The 15,737-nt window shown below is 46.8% G+C and overlaps 1 protein-coding gene across 1 annotated transcript in view; it reads left to right on the top strand.

Annotated features, from left to right (window-relative positions):
- Nucleotides 1-337: 337 nt before the first annotated feature.
- LOC139395780 (acidic amino acid decarboxylase GADL1-like) overlaps nucleotides 338-15,737 on the top strand; it is a 31,216-nt gene continuing 15,816 nt past the window's right edge. The window contains exons 1-6 of the mRNA XM_071143141.1: nucleotides 338-687; nucleotides 8,097-8,281; nucleotides 11,832-11,958; nucleotides 13,437-13,527; nucleotides 13,896-14,005; nucleotides 14,160-14,275. Coding sequence (XP_070999242.1) covers nucleotides 657-687; nucleotides 8,097-8,281; nucleotides 11,832-11,958; nucleotides 13,437-13,527; nucleotides 13,896-14,005; nucleotides 14,160-14,275 — 660 coding nt within the window. The 5' untranslated portion in view covers nucleotides 338-656. The remainder of the gene's footprint in view (nucleotides 688-8,096; nucleotides 8,282-11,831; nucleotides 11,959-13,436; nucleotides 13,528-13,895; nucleotides 14,006-14,159; nucleotides 14,276-15,737) is intronic.

The raw sequence follows: 15,737 nt of genomic DNA, 5'->3' as shown, positions 1-15,737 counted from the left end.
ACTAATGGCAGGCCTACCTACAAAATACGCGATGATACCTAGAAAGTTGATGTCAAACGTCTTACTCATGGAGAAATACAAGCCACCAACAGATGCCAGACACTTGCTATATGCAAGATGATGAGTCACTTCTCTACGTTTATGTCTTTGGGGAAAAATACAGAATTCTCTAATTCTAAATTGGAAATATTCCACATAGGAAATATATTGCCCTAATAAAATAGCATAAATGTTTCAACTCTTCTAAAGTGTAACATATAGGTATGAATGTCAAGAAGAGAACACGTATCCTCCCTCCCTCCCCAGTCATCAGAGCTCTCCACTTGCTCCGCTCTCCATTTCAAAACGACACAAACAAAAACGCACTGACGCAGTGAAACCGTGGCCTTGCGGCAACAGTGCAGAGAGAAAATAATTGGTCAACTTGATTCTTCTAGACTCTTTACTGTAATCAGCCAGTGTTCTTCCATGACGCCCAGGCAACCCGCCAGTAATAAGGATGGCCTAACCTTGCCCACGGGGCGCGACGTCACCATGTTAAAGACATTCTTGGTCTATAAAGGAGACATTCTAGTTTATCTCCAAACATTATTTAAAAAAATTTAGCTGGAAGAACAGAGCTGTTTGAGACCAATCAATTCAACCATAAATGAACAATGGCGCCGACGAATGAAAGACATATGAACGGTATGTTGGACTGCTATTTCTCTTATTCCTTCGTTATTACATGTTTGTTAGGCAAATGCAGGAGCATTTCACGTTATTTGCAAATATATATAGATTGATTATCATTAGCTATATCCTGAATTGAAATGTTTACTGTTCTCTCAAAATAAAAAATAAAAATACGGGCACATTTTAGTGCGTTTTGCCTGGAGAATAGAAGTTGTCACAATGCCTTTAGAATGGTCTTACGTCAGTCAGTGTTCTATAATGTCACCCAGCGCCCTCTATCTGATCGGGTCAGGCGTTACCTGTTCACTCGCTGCTCCGCGCACAGTTCTCCCGAAGATGGGCAGTGGGGAAAGTCGCCCTGGCAAGGTGTCTATCTGCGGAGGTATTGAATAGAGTACACCTTTGAGTAATAAGTAGATACAATTAACAATTAATTGTTTAAAAAAAAAAAAACGTTATTTTTTTTTATCAGTAGCCTAACTTGTTATGTCGGGGAAAGATGGACAGAAAGAAAGAGCCGGTCTGTGACAGAACGCACAGTAAGACTTGTCTGTCCTTCTGCGGTAGCGTGAACCAACTGTGGCCAGGCGCTGCGAGGACGCGCCAGGCGCTGCGAGGACGCGCCAGGCGCTGCGAGGACGCGCCAGGCGCTGCGAGGACGCGCCAGGCGCTGCGAGGACGCGCCAGCAGTGCAGTAGCAGCGCGTTTCACGCATGCAGCGTTCCGTGTTGCAGGTTATGGGACGGCGTATGCTAGGCTATAGGCTACAAAGAGTATAACGCGGATGACAGTTATATCATGTCTGACATTATCGTCCGTGTGTGGCCTGATTGGCACCGTATTCACCATATAGTGCACTACTTTAGACCAGGGGTCATTTGAGTTGCAGCACCAGTCAGTGTGGTCGGTCAGGAATGAGCGGGGCACATTCTTGTAACACCCTTAGCCAACCGGAGACGTCAATAAATAAGGGTGAGCTTACAGAATGCATCACAGCTGAAAAAAGGCTTGAGTGACAGGCTTTGCGTCCTAAATGGCCTCCATATTCACTACGTAGTGTACTTTATGACCAGGGCCCGTGCTCAAAAGTAGTGCACGAGAATAGGATGCCTTTTGGGATATATCTACAGTAGCAGTGTTAAAGCTGTACTAGAGGGCCATCTACAGTAGCAGTGTTTCTCTGACCCAGAGACCCCTAGTCAGCTGTATTAGAGGGTCATCTACAGTAGCAGTGTTTCTCTGACCCAGAGACCCTTAGTCAGCTGTAATGGAGGGCCATCTACAGTAGCAGTGTTTCTCTGACCCAGAGACCCCTAGTCAGCTGTATTAGAGGGTCATCTACAGTAGCAGTGTTTCTCTGACCCAGAGACCCCTAGTCAGCTGTATTAGAGGGTCATCTACAGTAGCAGTGTTTCTCTGACCCAGAGACCCCTAGTCAGCTGTATTAGAGGGCCATCTACAGTAGCAGTGTTTATCTGACCCAGAGACCCCTAGTCAGCTGTATTAGAGGGTCATCTACAGTGGCAGTGTTTCTCTGACCCAGAGACCCCTAGTCAGCTGTATTAGAGGGTCATCTACAGTAGCAGTGTTAAAGCTGTACTAGAGGGCCATCTACAGTAGCAGTGTTTATCTGACCCAGAGACCCCTAGTCAGCTGTATTAGAGGGCCATCTACAGTAGCAGTGTTTCTCTGACCCAGAGACCCCTAGTCAGCTGTATTAGAGGGTCATCTACAGTAGCAGTGTTTATCTGACCCAGAGACCCCTAGTCAGCTGTATTAGAGGGTCATCTACAGTAGCAGTGTTTCTCTGACCCAGAGACCCCTAGTCAGCTGTATTAGAGGGTCATCTACAGTAGCAGTGTTTCTCTGACTCAGAGACCCCTAGTCAGCTGTACTAGAGGGCCATCTACAGTAGCAGTGTTTCTCTGACCCAGAGACCCCTAGTCAGCTGTACTAGAGGGCCATCTACAGTAGCAGTGTTTCTCTGACCCAGAGACCCCTAGTCAGCTGTATTAGAGGGCCATCTACAGTAGCAGTGTTAAAGCTGTACTAGAGGGCCATCTACAGTAGCAGTGTTTATCTGACCCAGAGACCCCTAGTCAGCTGTATTAGAGGGCCATCTACAGTAGCAGTGTTTCTCTGACCCAGAGACCCCTAGTCAGCTGTATTAGAGGGTCATCTACAGTAGCAGTGTTTATCTGACCCAGAGACCCCTAGTCAGCTGTATTAGAGGGTCATCTACAGTAGCAGTGTTAAAGCTGTATTAGAGGGCCATCTACAGTAGCAGTGTTTCTCTGACCCAGAGACCCCTAGTCAGCTGTATTAGAGGGTCATCTACAGTAGCAGTGTTTGACCCAGAGACCCCTAGTCAGCTGTATTAGAGGGTCATCTACAGTAGCAGTGTTAAAGCTGTACTAGAGGGCCATCTACAGTAGCAGTGTTTATCTGACCCAGAGACCCCTAGTCAGCTGTATTAGAGGGCCATCTACAGTAGCAGTGTTTCTCTGACCCAGAGACCCCTAGTCAGCTGTATTAGAGGGTCATCTACAGTAGCAGTGTTTATCTGACCCAGAGACCCCTAGTCAGCTGTATTAGAGGGTCATCTACAGTAGCAGTGTTTCTCTGACCCAGAGACCCCTAGTCAGCTGTATTAGAGGGTCATCTACAGTAGCAGTGTTTCTCTGACTCAGAGACCCCTAGTCAGCTGTACTAGAGGGCCATCTACAGTAGCAGTGTTTCTCTGACCCAGAGACCCCTAGTCAGCTGTACTAGAGGGCCATCTACAGTAGCAGTGTTTCTCTGACCCAGAGACCCCTAGTCAGCTGTATTAGAGGGCCATCTACAGTAGCAGTGTTAAAGCTGTACTAGAGGGCCATCTACAGTAGCAGTGTTTATCTGACCCAGAGACCCCTAGTCAGCTGTATTAGAGGGCCATCTACAGTAGCAGTGTTTCTCTGACCCAGAGACCCCTAGTCAGCTGTATTAGAGGGTCATCTACAGTAGCAGTGTTTATCTGACCCAGAGACCCCTAGTCAGCTGTATTAGAGGGTCATCTACAGTAGCAGTATTAAAGCTGTATTAGAGGGCCATCTACAGTAGCAGTGTTTCTCTGACCCAGAGACCCCTAGTCAGCTGTATTAGAGGGCCATCTACAGTAGCAGTGTTAAAGCTGTACTAGAGGGCCATCTACAGTAGCAGTGTTTATCTGACCCAGAGACCCCTAGTCAGCTGTATTAGAGGGCAATCTACAGTAGCAGTGTTTCTCTGACCCAGAGACCCCTAGTCAGCTGTATTAGAGGGTCATCTACAGTAGCAGTGTTTATCTGACCCAGAGACCCCTAGTCAGCTGTATTAGAGGGTCATCTACAGTAGCAGTGTTAAAGCTGTATTAGAGGGCCATCTACAGTAGCAGTGTTTCTCTGACCCAGAGACCCCTAGTCAGCTGTATTAGAGGGTCATCTACAGTAGCAGTGTTTGACCCAGAGACCCCTAGTCAGCTGTATTAGAGGGTCATCTACAGTAGCAGTGTTAAAGCTGTACTAGAGGGCCATCTACAGTAGCAGTGTTTATCTGACCCAGAGACCCCTAGTCAGCTGTATTAGAGGGCCATCTACAGTAGCAGTGTTTCTCTGACCCAGAGACCCCTAGTCAGCTGTATTAGAGGGTCATCTACAGTAGCAGTGTTTATCTGACCCAGAGACCCCTAGTCAGCTGTATTAGAGGGTCATCTACAGTAGCAGTGTTTCTCTGACCCAGAGACCCCTAGTCAGCTGTATTAGAGGGTCATCTACAGTAGCAGTGTTTCTCTGACTCAGAGACCCCTAGTCAGCTGTACTAGAGGGCCATCTACAGTAGCAGTGTTTCTCTGACCCAGAGACCCCTAGTCAGCTGTACTAGAGGGCCATCTACAGTAGCAGTGTTTCTCTGACCCAGAGACCCCTAGTCAGCTGTATTAGAGGGCCATCTACAGTAGCAGTGTTAAAGCTGTACTAGAGGGCCATCTACAGTAGCAGTGTTTATCTGACCCAGAGACCCCTAGTCAGCTGTATTAGAGGGCCATCTACAGTAGCAGTGTTTCTCTGACCCAGAGACCCCTAGTCAGCTGTATTAGAGGGTCATCTACAGTAGCAGTGTTTATCTGACCCAGAGACCCCTAGTCAGCTGTATTAGAGGGTCATCTACAGTAGCAGTATTAAAGCTGTATTAGAGGGCCATCTACAGTAGCAGTGTTTCTCTGACCCAGAGACCCCTAGTCAGCTGTATTAGAGGGTCATCTACAGTAGCAGTGTTTGACCCAGAGACCCCTAGTCAGCTGTATTAGAGGGTCATCTACAGTAGCAGTGTTTGACCCAGAGACCCCTAGTCAGCTGTATTAGAGGGTCATCTACAGTGGCAGTGTTTCTCGGACCCAGAGACCCCTAGTCAGCTGTATTAGAGGGCCATCTACAGTAGCAGTGTTTCTCTGACCCAGAGACCCCTAGTCAGCTGTATTAGAGGGTCATCTACAGTAGCAGTGTTTCTCTGACCCAGAGACCCCCTAGTCAGCTGTATTAGAGGGCCATCTACAGTAGCAGTGTTTCTCTGACCCAGAGACCCCTAGTCAGCTGTATTAGAGGGTCATCTACAGTAGCAGTGTTTCTCTGACCCAGAGACCCTTAGTCAGCTGTATTAGAGGGCCATCTACAGTAGCAGTGTTTCTCTGACCCAGAGACCCCTAGTCAGCTGTATTAGAGGGCCATCTACAGTAGCAGTGTTTCTCTGACTCAGAGACCCCTAGTCAGCTGTATTAGAGGGTCATCTACAGTAGCAGTGTTTCTCTGACCCAGAGACCCCTAGTCAGCTGTATTAGAGGGTCATCTACAGTAGCAGTGTTTCTCTGACCCAGAGACCCCTAGTCAGCTGTATTAGAGGGTCATCTACAGTAGCAGTGTTTGACCCAGAGACCCCTAGTCAGCTGTATTAGAGGGTCATCTACAGTGGCAGTGTTTCTCTGACCCAGAGACCCCTAGTCAGCTGTATTAGAGGGTCATCTACAGTAGCAGTGTTTCTCTGACCCAGAGACCCTTAGTCAGCTGTATTAGAGGGCCATCTACAGTAGCAGTGTTTCTCTGACCCAGAGACCCCTAGTCAGCTGTATTAGAGGGCCATCTACAGTAGCAGTGTTTCTCTGACTCAGAGACCCCTAGTCAGCTGTATTAGAGGGTCATCTACAGTAGCAGTGTTTCTCTGACCCAGAGACCCCTAGTCAGCTGTATTAGAGGGCCATCTACAGTAGCAGTGTTAAAGCTGTACTAGAGGGCCATCTACAGTAGCAGTGTTTCTCTGACCCAGAGACCCCTAGTCAGCTGTATTAGAGGGTCATCTACAGTGGCAGTGTTTCTCTGACCCAGAGACCCCTAGTCAGCTGTATTAGAGGGTCATCTACAGTAGCAGTGTTTCTCTGACCCAGAGACCCCTAGTCAGCTGTATTAGAGGGTCATCTACAGTAGCAGTGTTTCTCTGACCCAGAGACCCCTAGTCAGCTGTATTAGAGGGCCATCTACAGTAGCAGTGTTTATCTGACCCAGAGACCCCTAGTCAGCTGTATTAGAGAGCCATCTACAGTAGCAGTGTTTATCTGACCCAGAGACCCCTAGTCAGCTGTATTAGAGGGCCATCTACAGTAGCAGTGTTTATCTGACCCAGAGACCCCTAGTCAGCTGTATTAGAGGGTCATCTACAGTAGCAGTGTTTCTCTGACCCAGAGACCCCTAGTCAGCTGTAGTCTGGCTGTGATTGGACTGTATGTACCTGTTCAAGTGTGTCGTCCAAGAAGTGCTGTTGTGCTGACAAAGTATTGACACCACTCTCTGTTAAATAAAGGTTAAATAAAATAAATAAATAAATAAATATGAACTGTTGAACCACTAGAGACCCCTAGTAAGACCCCAGCAGGAGACCCCTAGTAAGACCCCAGCAGGAGACCCCTAGTAAGACCCCAGCAGGAGAGACCCCTAGTAAGACCCCAGCAGGAGACCCCTAGTAAGACCCCAGCAGGAGACCCCTAGTAAGACCCCAGCAGGTGACCCCTAGTAAGACCCCAGCAGGAGAGACCCCTAGTAAGACCCCAGCAGGAGAGACCCCCAGAGAACCCTAGTAAGACCCCAGCAGGAGAGACCCCCAGAGACCCCTAGTAAGACCCAAGCAGGAGAGACCCCTAGAGAACCCTAGTAAGACCCCAGCAAGAGACCCCCAGAGAACCCTAGTAAGACCCCAGCAAGAGAGACCCCCAGAGACCCCTAGTAAGACCCCAGCAGGAGAGACCCCTAGTAAGACCCCAGCAAGAGAGACCCCCAGAGACCCCTAGTAAGACCCCAGCAAGAGAGACCCCCAGAGACCCCTAGTAAGACCCCAGCAGGAGAGACCCCTAGTAAGACCCCAGCAAGAGAGCCCACCAGAGACCCCTAGTAAGACCCCAGCAAGAGAGCCCACCAGAGACCCCTAGTAAGACCCCAGCAGGAGAGCCCACCAGAGACCCCTAGTAAGACCCCAGCAAGAGAGCCCACCAGAGACCCCTAGTAAGACCCCAGCAGGAGAGACCACCAGAGACCCCTAGTAAGACCCCAGCAGGAGAGACCCCCAGAGAACCCTAGTAAGACCCCAGCAAGAGAGACCACCAGAACCGTGAACTGACCTGTTATCTCCATCTGACCCTCTTATCAATACCTCTAGTACTGACATTACTGTCTGTTATCTCCTACCCCCAGATACGTCTAGTACTGACATTACTGTCTGTTATCTCCTACCCCCAGATACCTCTAGTACTGACATTACTGTCTGTTATCTCCTACCCCCAGATACCTCTAGTACTGACATTACTGTCTGTTATCTCCTACCCCCAGATACCTCTAGTACTGACATTACTGTCTGTTGTCTCCTACCCCCAGATACCTCTAGTACTGACATTACTGTCTGTTATCTCCTACCCCCAGATACCTCTAGTACTGACATTACTGTCTGTTATCTCCTACCCCCAGATACCTCTAGTACTGACATTACTGTCTGTTATCTCCTACCCCCAGATACCTCTAGTACTGACATTACTGTCTGTTGTCTCCTACCCCCAGATACCTCTAGTACTGACATTACTGTCTGTTATCTCCTACCCCCAGAGACCTATAGTATTGACATTACTGTCTGTTGTCTCCTACCCCCAGATACCTCTAGTACTGACATTACTGTCTGTTATCTTCTACCCCCAGATACCTCTAGTATTGACATTACTGTCTGTTATCTCCTACCCCCAGATACCTCTAGTACTGACATTACTGTCTGTTATCTCCTACCCCCAGATACCTCTAGTACTGACATTACTGTCTGTTATCTTCTACCCCCAGATACCTCTAGTATTGACATTACTGTCTGTTATCTCCTACCCCCAGATACCTCTAGTAAGGCCTCAGCGAGCCCCGCGGAGCCCAAGGGGAAGCGGCCCCCAGTGCTTGTGGACGGGGTGACTCTGAACGGCCCCACACTGGACATCAGGGAAGCAGAGAGCTTCCTCAGAGACGCCATGCCCATCATCATGGAGGAGGCCGTCTGGAAGGCTACTGACGTCAAGGAGAAGGTAAACATCTCTTTTTACAATTTTTTCTCTCACACACTTTGCACTTTCCAGTCCCAGGATGCATAAAGGATAATGAGATCTGTTGTGAAGTATACCAGAATGCTGCAGTTTATTTTTCAAACAATAGGACATGGACCTGTATAAGAATGTATCAGGTAAATGGCTCCCCGGACTATTTCCATTGACCCCCCCTTTATAATTTTTTTTTACATTGACTGCTACTCGCTGTTTATTATCGATCCATAATCACTTTACCCCTATCTACATGTACATAGTACCTTATTCACCTCGACTAACCTGTATCCCCGCACATTGGCTCAGTACCGTACCAGCTGTACATAGCCTCGCTATTCTTATTTTATTGTGTTACTTTATTATTTTTTTTAAATGTTACTTTAGTTTACTTCGTAAATATTTTCTTAACTCTTATTTTTCTTAAAGCTGCATTGTTGGTTAAAGGATCTGACCTTTTTTTTTTTCAATTTTCTCCTAAAATGACATGACCCAAATCTAACTGCCTGTAGCTCAGGCCCTAAAATGACATCCCCAAATCTAACTGCCTGTAGCTCAGGCCTTGAAGCAAGGATATGCATATTCTTGGTACCATTTGAAAGGAAACACTTTGAGGTTTGTGGAAATGTGAAATTAATGTAGGATAATATAACACATTAGATTTGGTAAAAGATAATATAAATATATTTTTTAAATATATTTTTTCCCCCCCCATCATCTTTGAATTGCAAGAGAAAGGCCACTATCTGACTTAGGACTCTAGGAGCAATTTATATTTTGTTCACTAGATGACAGCAGTGTATGTGCAAAGTTTTAGACTGATCCATTGAACCATTGCATTTCAGTTCAAAATGTTGTATCAAGTCTTCTCAAATGTGCCTAATTGGTCAATATATACATTTTCAAGTTCCTAACTGTGCAATCTCCTCAAACAATAGCATGGTATGTTTTCACTGTAATAGCTACTGTCAAATTTGATTCAATTTGATTGATATACAGTACATGTTCTTTATGAATGGTGAATAGGCCCAGGTAGTTTGTCTGACGTCAAGGATGAGGTAAACAAACATCTAGTGGAGGGAACAGTCTGAAATGGCACCATTTTCACTATATAGCTTGAAGGGTGTTTATCAATATGCATACTACCTACCGCACTCTCAATCACACTCTGAGTGCTGCATCTCCCCTACTGTATTACCTCACGCTGCACCTCGCCCTACTGTATTACCTCACACTGCACCTCCCCTACTGTATTACCTCACGCTGCACCTCCCCTACTGTATTACCTCACGCTGCTCCTCCCCCTACTGTATTACCTCACACTGCTCCTCCCCTACTGTATTACCTCACGCTGCACCTCCCCTACTGTATTACCTCACGCTGCACCCCCCTACTGTATTACCTCACGCTGCTCCTCCCCCTACTGTATTACCTCACGCTGCACCTCCCCTACTGTATTACCTCACGCTGCACCCCCCTACTGTATTACCTCACGCTGCTCCTCCCCCTACTGTATTACCTCACACTGCTCCTCCCCTACTGTATTACCTCACGCTGCACCTCCCCTACTGTATTACCTCACGCTGCACCCCCCTACTGTATTACCTCACGCTGCTCCTCCCCCTACTGTATTACCTCACGCTGCACCTCCCCTACTGTATTACCTCACGCTGCACCTCCCCCTACTGCATTACCTCACGCTGCTCCTCCCCTACTGTATTACCTCACACTGCTCCTCCCCCTACTGTATTACCTCACGCTGCTCCTCGCCCTACTGTATTACCTCACGCTGCACCTCCCCTACTGTATTACCTCACGCTGCTCCTCCCCTACTGTATTACCTCACGCTGCTCCTCCCCCTACTGTATTACCTCACGCTGCTCCTCGCCCTACTGTATTACCTCACGCTGCTCCTCCCCCTACTGTATTACCTCACGCTGCTCCTCCCCCTACTGTATTACCTCACGCTGCTCCTCCCCCTACTGTCTTACCTCACGCTGCTCCTCCCCCTACTGTATTACCTCACGCTGCTCCTCCCCCTATTACCTCACGCTGCTCCTCCCCCTACTGTATTACCTCACGCTGCTCCTCCCCCTACTGTATTACCTCACGCTGCTCCTCCCCCTACTGTCTTACCTCACGCTGCTCCTCCCCCTACTGTATTACCTCACGCTGCACCTCGCCCTACTGTATTACCTCACGCTGCTCCTCCCGCTACTGTATTACCTCACGCTGCTCCTCCCGCTACTGTATTACCTCACGCTGCTCCTCCCCCTACTGTATTACCTCACGCTGCTCCTCCCCCTACTGTATTACCTCACGCTGCACCTCCCCCTACTGTATTACCTCACGCTGCACCTCCCCTACTGTATTACCTCACGCTGCACCTCCCCTACTGTATTACCTCACGCTGCTCCTCCCCCTACTGTATTACCTCACGCTGCTCCTCCCCCTACTGTATTACCTCACGCTGCTCCTCCCCCTACTGTATTACCTCACGCTGCACCTCCCCCTACTGTATTACCTCACGCTGCTCCTCCCCTACTGTATTACCTCACGCTGCTCCTCCCCCTACTGTATTACCTCACGCTGCTCCTCCCCCTACTGTATTACCTCACGCTGCTCCTCCCCCTACTGTATTACCTCACGCTGCACCTCCCCTACTGTATTACCTCACGCTGCACCTCCCCTACTGTATTACCTCACGCTGCACCTCCCCTACTGTATTACCTCACGCTGCACCTCCCCTACTGTATTACCTCACGCTGCTCCTCCCCCTACTGTATTACCTCACGCTGCACCTCCCCTACTGTATTACCTCACGCTGCACCTCCCCTACTGTATTACCTCACGCTGCACCTCCCCTACTGTATTACCTCACGCTGCACCTCCCCATTCACGGACCCTTCTTCCAACCAGGACAATGGCAACAATAGAGACCAAACAGGATATACACAAAGCAAAACGTTTTAGTTGTCAAGTCTTTGTGGGTGGCTAACTAGCTAACAATTCTCTGTGGCTAGCTAACAGTAGTAGCAAGACAGTTAGCCCTATTGACTTACTATGGGCTTGCGATTTACACACACTACAGTGGGTATTGTAGCCAGGTAAACACAGCAAAAATGAACACAGCATGTATTTATTATCTATTATTATTATCTAGTATCTAGATAAAATAAAATAAATATTGTAATCAGCCGACATATGAGATGTGAAGAGGCAACATTTCATTCCGAAGTCGGAGTGTACTTTCTCTGACTTCAGCTCAGTTAATGTCCGCCCTTGATTTCAAGAAATGTTGCATCATTTTTAACCCGGTTGCGTCATATTTCTGTGCCTACTTTCCGTTGCAGCGTCGATCTACGCTTCAGAAATATGTACAAACGGAGTACGGATTCGAGAAGTGCCCTCCGTTTTTGCCAACTTTGATATGGACTCATACTCCCAGCATCCCGTGCTCTAATTTGCGTGCTCGGAGCACGGTAGTATTCATTTTGAGCAACCGCCAAAGTCTATTTCCTTCTCTCCCATGTAACAGGTGTGCGAGTGGCGCTCTCCGGAGCAGCTGAAGGACCTATTAGACCTAGAGCTGAGGGAAGGAGGCGAGGCACATCCCCAGATACTGCAGCGCTGTCGGGATGCCATCCGATACAGTGTCAAGACCGGTAAGGACCCAGCTCAACCCTGATTTAAAATCTAACCCCCCAGACCTCAGCCAAACCCTGACCCAACCCCCTCCCCCGCCCGCATCCAAACCCCGACTTTCAAAACCCGGACTCTTTAAAAGACACCAATGAACTTCATCCCAAACCGGTCCTAAACCCTAACCTTCTAACTCTCCAGCCCAGAGTATCTCCTTCGCCATACGATAGTGTCAAGACTGGTAGGAAACAGCTCAATCCTAAACCCCATGCAGCCAATCCCTAACCTTGAAAACCCCCAGCCAAACCCCACTTTTAAAACCTGTGTCAACCAGGTCTGTTAACCAACTAACCTTCAAATTCTCCCTCTAACCCCCCCAGTCAGCTACTGTTACATAATTAACTAGCCAGACTCTAGTTAGCCACCCTCACGGCACTCAGGCTAGCTACTGGATAATACAGGCTATAGCGATAGTAGCTCCCACCCTTCCACCCAGCGCTATCCTATCCAACCCAGGGTGTAAATCATCAAGCTAGCGACAGTAGCTCCCACCCTTCCCCCAGCGCTATCCTATCCAAACCAGGCTGTTAATCATCAAGATAGCGACAGTAGCCCATCATTAATACCCCTCCAAGCCTCTTAACCGTCCTAGGCCCTTAACACTCCCGGCCCCTTAAACCTCCCAGCCCCTGACATCTGAGATCCCTTGACCCCCACCTAGCCCGGGCCAGCCAGACCCCAAATGTAAAACCCCTGTCAACCAGGTCTATCAACCAACTGACCTTCAAACTCTACCATTAGGGAAGGGTTAAAGTTAGCTAACATTAGGGTAGGGTTAAAGTTAGCTAACATTAGGTTAGGGTTAAAGTCAGCTAACATTAGGGTAAGGTTAAAGTTAGCTAACATTAGGGAAGGGTTAAAGTTAGCTAACATTAGGTTAGGGTTAAAGTTAGCTAACATTAGGGTAAGGTTAAAGTTAGCTAACATTAGGGAAGGGTTAAAGTTAGCTAACATTAGGGTAAGGTTAAAGTTAGCTAACATTAGGGTAGGGTTAAAGTTAGCTAACATTAGGGTAAGGTTAAAGTTAGCTAACATTAGGGTAGGGTTAAAGTTAGCTAACATTAGGGTAAGGTTAAAGTTAGCTAACATTAGGGAAGGGTTAAAGTTAGCTAACATTAGGGTAGGGTTAAAGTTAGCTAACATTAGGGTAGGGTTAAAGTTAGCTAACATTAGGGAAGGGTTAAAGTTAGCTAACATTAGGGAAGGGTTCAAGTTAGCTAACATTAGGGAAGGGTTAAAGTTAGCTAACATTAGGGAAGGGTTAAAGTTAGCTAACATTAGGGAAGGGTTAAAGTTAGCTAACATTAGGGAAGGGTTAAAGTTAGTATCTGGATTTTCTTGCTTATTCTATCCTGATCCCGGGATTTTTCCGACAAGGATTTCTGGAAAACCTGGAAACTTAGTTGTGATTGAATCAAACCTTGTCTGTTTGTATGTGCAGGACATCCTCTCTTCTTCAACCAGCTCTATGCAGGCATGGACCCTTATTCACTAGTGGGCCGATTCATCACAGAAGCTATCAACCCCAGTCTGTGAGTATTACATCTTACCATCTCATATGCATCTCACGTGCTTCTTCACCTGCATTGCTTGCTGTTTGGGGTTTTAGGCTGGGTTTCTGTACAGCACTTTGAGATATCAGCTGATGTACGAAGGGCTATATAAAATAAATTTGATTGATATGATCCGAGTGTCTGTCAACATGTACCCATACTCACTGTATAACTGTGCCTGACAAGGGATGTGGGATTTTACGATCACTGAGATGATATCAATGACAACTATTCTGCTATTCATTTCAGAAGTGTCTGTAGCTCGTTCTTGATGATTGATTGGATAGTATTGTAGCTCAGGTGAGAGCAGGTGAGTCATTGACTGGACATGTTGTTTGTCTTGGCAGGTACACGTACGAGGTGGCTCCAGTGTTCCTGCTGACAGAGGAGGCAGTTCTGCAGAAGATGATTGAGATCATTGGATGGCAGGAGGGAGGGGACGGCATCTTCAGCCCAGGTATGGAAACCACACAGACTGACATCTTCATCTTCATTGTCTTCATCATCTTCTTCTTCATCTTCTTCTTCTTCTTCTTCATCATCTTCTTCTTTATCCTTCTTTATCCTTCATCTTCTTCCTGTGATTGAGAGATTGTCTCTGTGTTCTCCAGGTGGCTCTGTGTCCAACATGTATGCTGTGAACGTGGCCAGGTACCACCACTGTCCTGATGTGAAGGTGCTGGGCCTGTCTGCCTTGCCTAGACTGGTCATGTTTACATCTCAGGAGGTAAACACACACGCGCACACACACACACACACACACACACACACACACACACACACAAACAAAACACACCCAGGGTAGGCCAACACCTGTTATTGTTTTAACACCACACACACAAACACACAACTATCAGGGAGTTTATCTGCTCTTTATGATAACATATCACAACAAGCACACAACTATCAGGGAGTTTCTCAGTTCCAGCTGTTGCCCTGAAAGATATTGACTAAGTGGTTTTATAATCCCTGTCTGTATAGCACCTTATTTTGGATCCTGTCTAGACTGGTCATTAATATAGCACCTTATTGTGGATCCTGTCTAGACTGGTCATTAATATAGCACCTTATTTTGGATCCTGTCTAGACTGGTCATTAATATAGCACCTTATTGTGGATCCTGTCTAGACTGGTCATTAATATAGCACCTTATTGTGGATCCTGTCTAGACTGCTCATTAATATAGCACCTTATTGTGGATCCTGTCTAGACTGGTCATTAATATAGCACCTTATTGTGGATCCTGTCTAGACTGCTCATTAATATAGCACCTTATTGTGGATCCTGTCTAGACTATTCATTAATATAGCACCTTATTGTGGATCCTGTCTAGACTGGTCGTTAATATAGCACCTTATTATGGATCCTGCCCAGACTGGTCATTAATATAGCACCTTATTGTGGATCCTGCCCAGACTGGTCATTAATATAGCACCTTATTGTGGATCCTGTCTAGACTGGTCATTAATATAGCACCTTATTGTGTATCCTGTCTAGACTGTTCATTAATATAGCACCTTATTGTGGATCCTGTCTAGACTGGTCATTAATATAGCACCTTATTGTGGGTCCTGTCTAGACTGGGCATTAATATAGCACCTTATTGTGGATCCTGTCTAGACTGGTCATTAATATAGCACCTTATTGTGGATCCTGTCTAGACTGGTCATTAATATAGCACCTTATTGTGGATCCTGTCCAGACTGGTCATTAATATAGCACCTTATTGTGGATCCTGTCATTAATATAGCACCTTATTGTGGATCCTGTCTAGACTGGTCATTAATATAGCACCTTATTGTGGATCCTGTCTAGACTGGTCATTAATATAGCACCTTATTGTGGATCCTGTCTAGACTGCTCATTAATATAGCACCTTATTGTGGATCCTGTCTAGACTGGTCATTAATATAGCACCTTATTGTGGATCCTGTCCAGACTGGTCATTAATATAGCACCTTATTGTGGATCCTGTCATTAATATAGCACCTTATTGTGGATCCTGTCTAGACTGCTCATTAATATAGCACCTTATTGTGGATCCTGTCTAGACTGGTCATTAATATAGCACCTTATTGTGGATCCTGTCTTGACTGGTCATTAATATAGCACCTTATTGTGGATCCTGTCTAGACTGCTCATTAATATAGCACCTTATTGTGGATCCTGTCCAGACTGGTCATTAATAT

The sequence above is a fragment of the Oncorhynchus clarkii genome, unplaced genomic scaffold (assembly GCF_045791955.1).
Source record: "Oncorhynchus clarkii lewisi isolate Uvic-CL-2024 unplaced genomic scaffold, UVic_Ocla_1.0 unplaced_contig_8631_pilon_pilon, whole genome shotgun sequence".
NCBI classification, from domain to species: Eukaryota; Metazoa; Chordata; class Actinopteri; order Salmoniformes; family Salmonidae; genus Oncorhynchus; species Oncorhynchus clarkii.
Note: the sequence above shows the minus strand (reverse complement) of the source record. Positions and strands in the feature narration are given on the sequence as shown.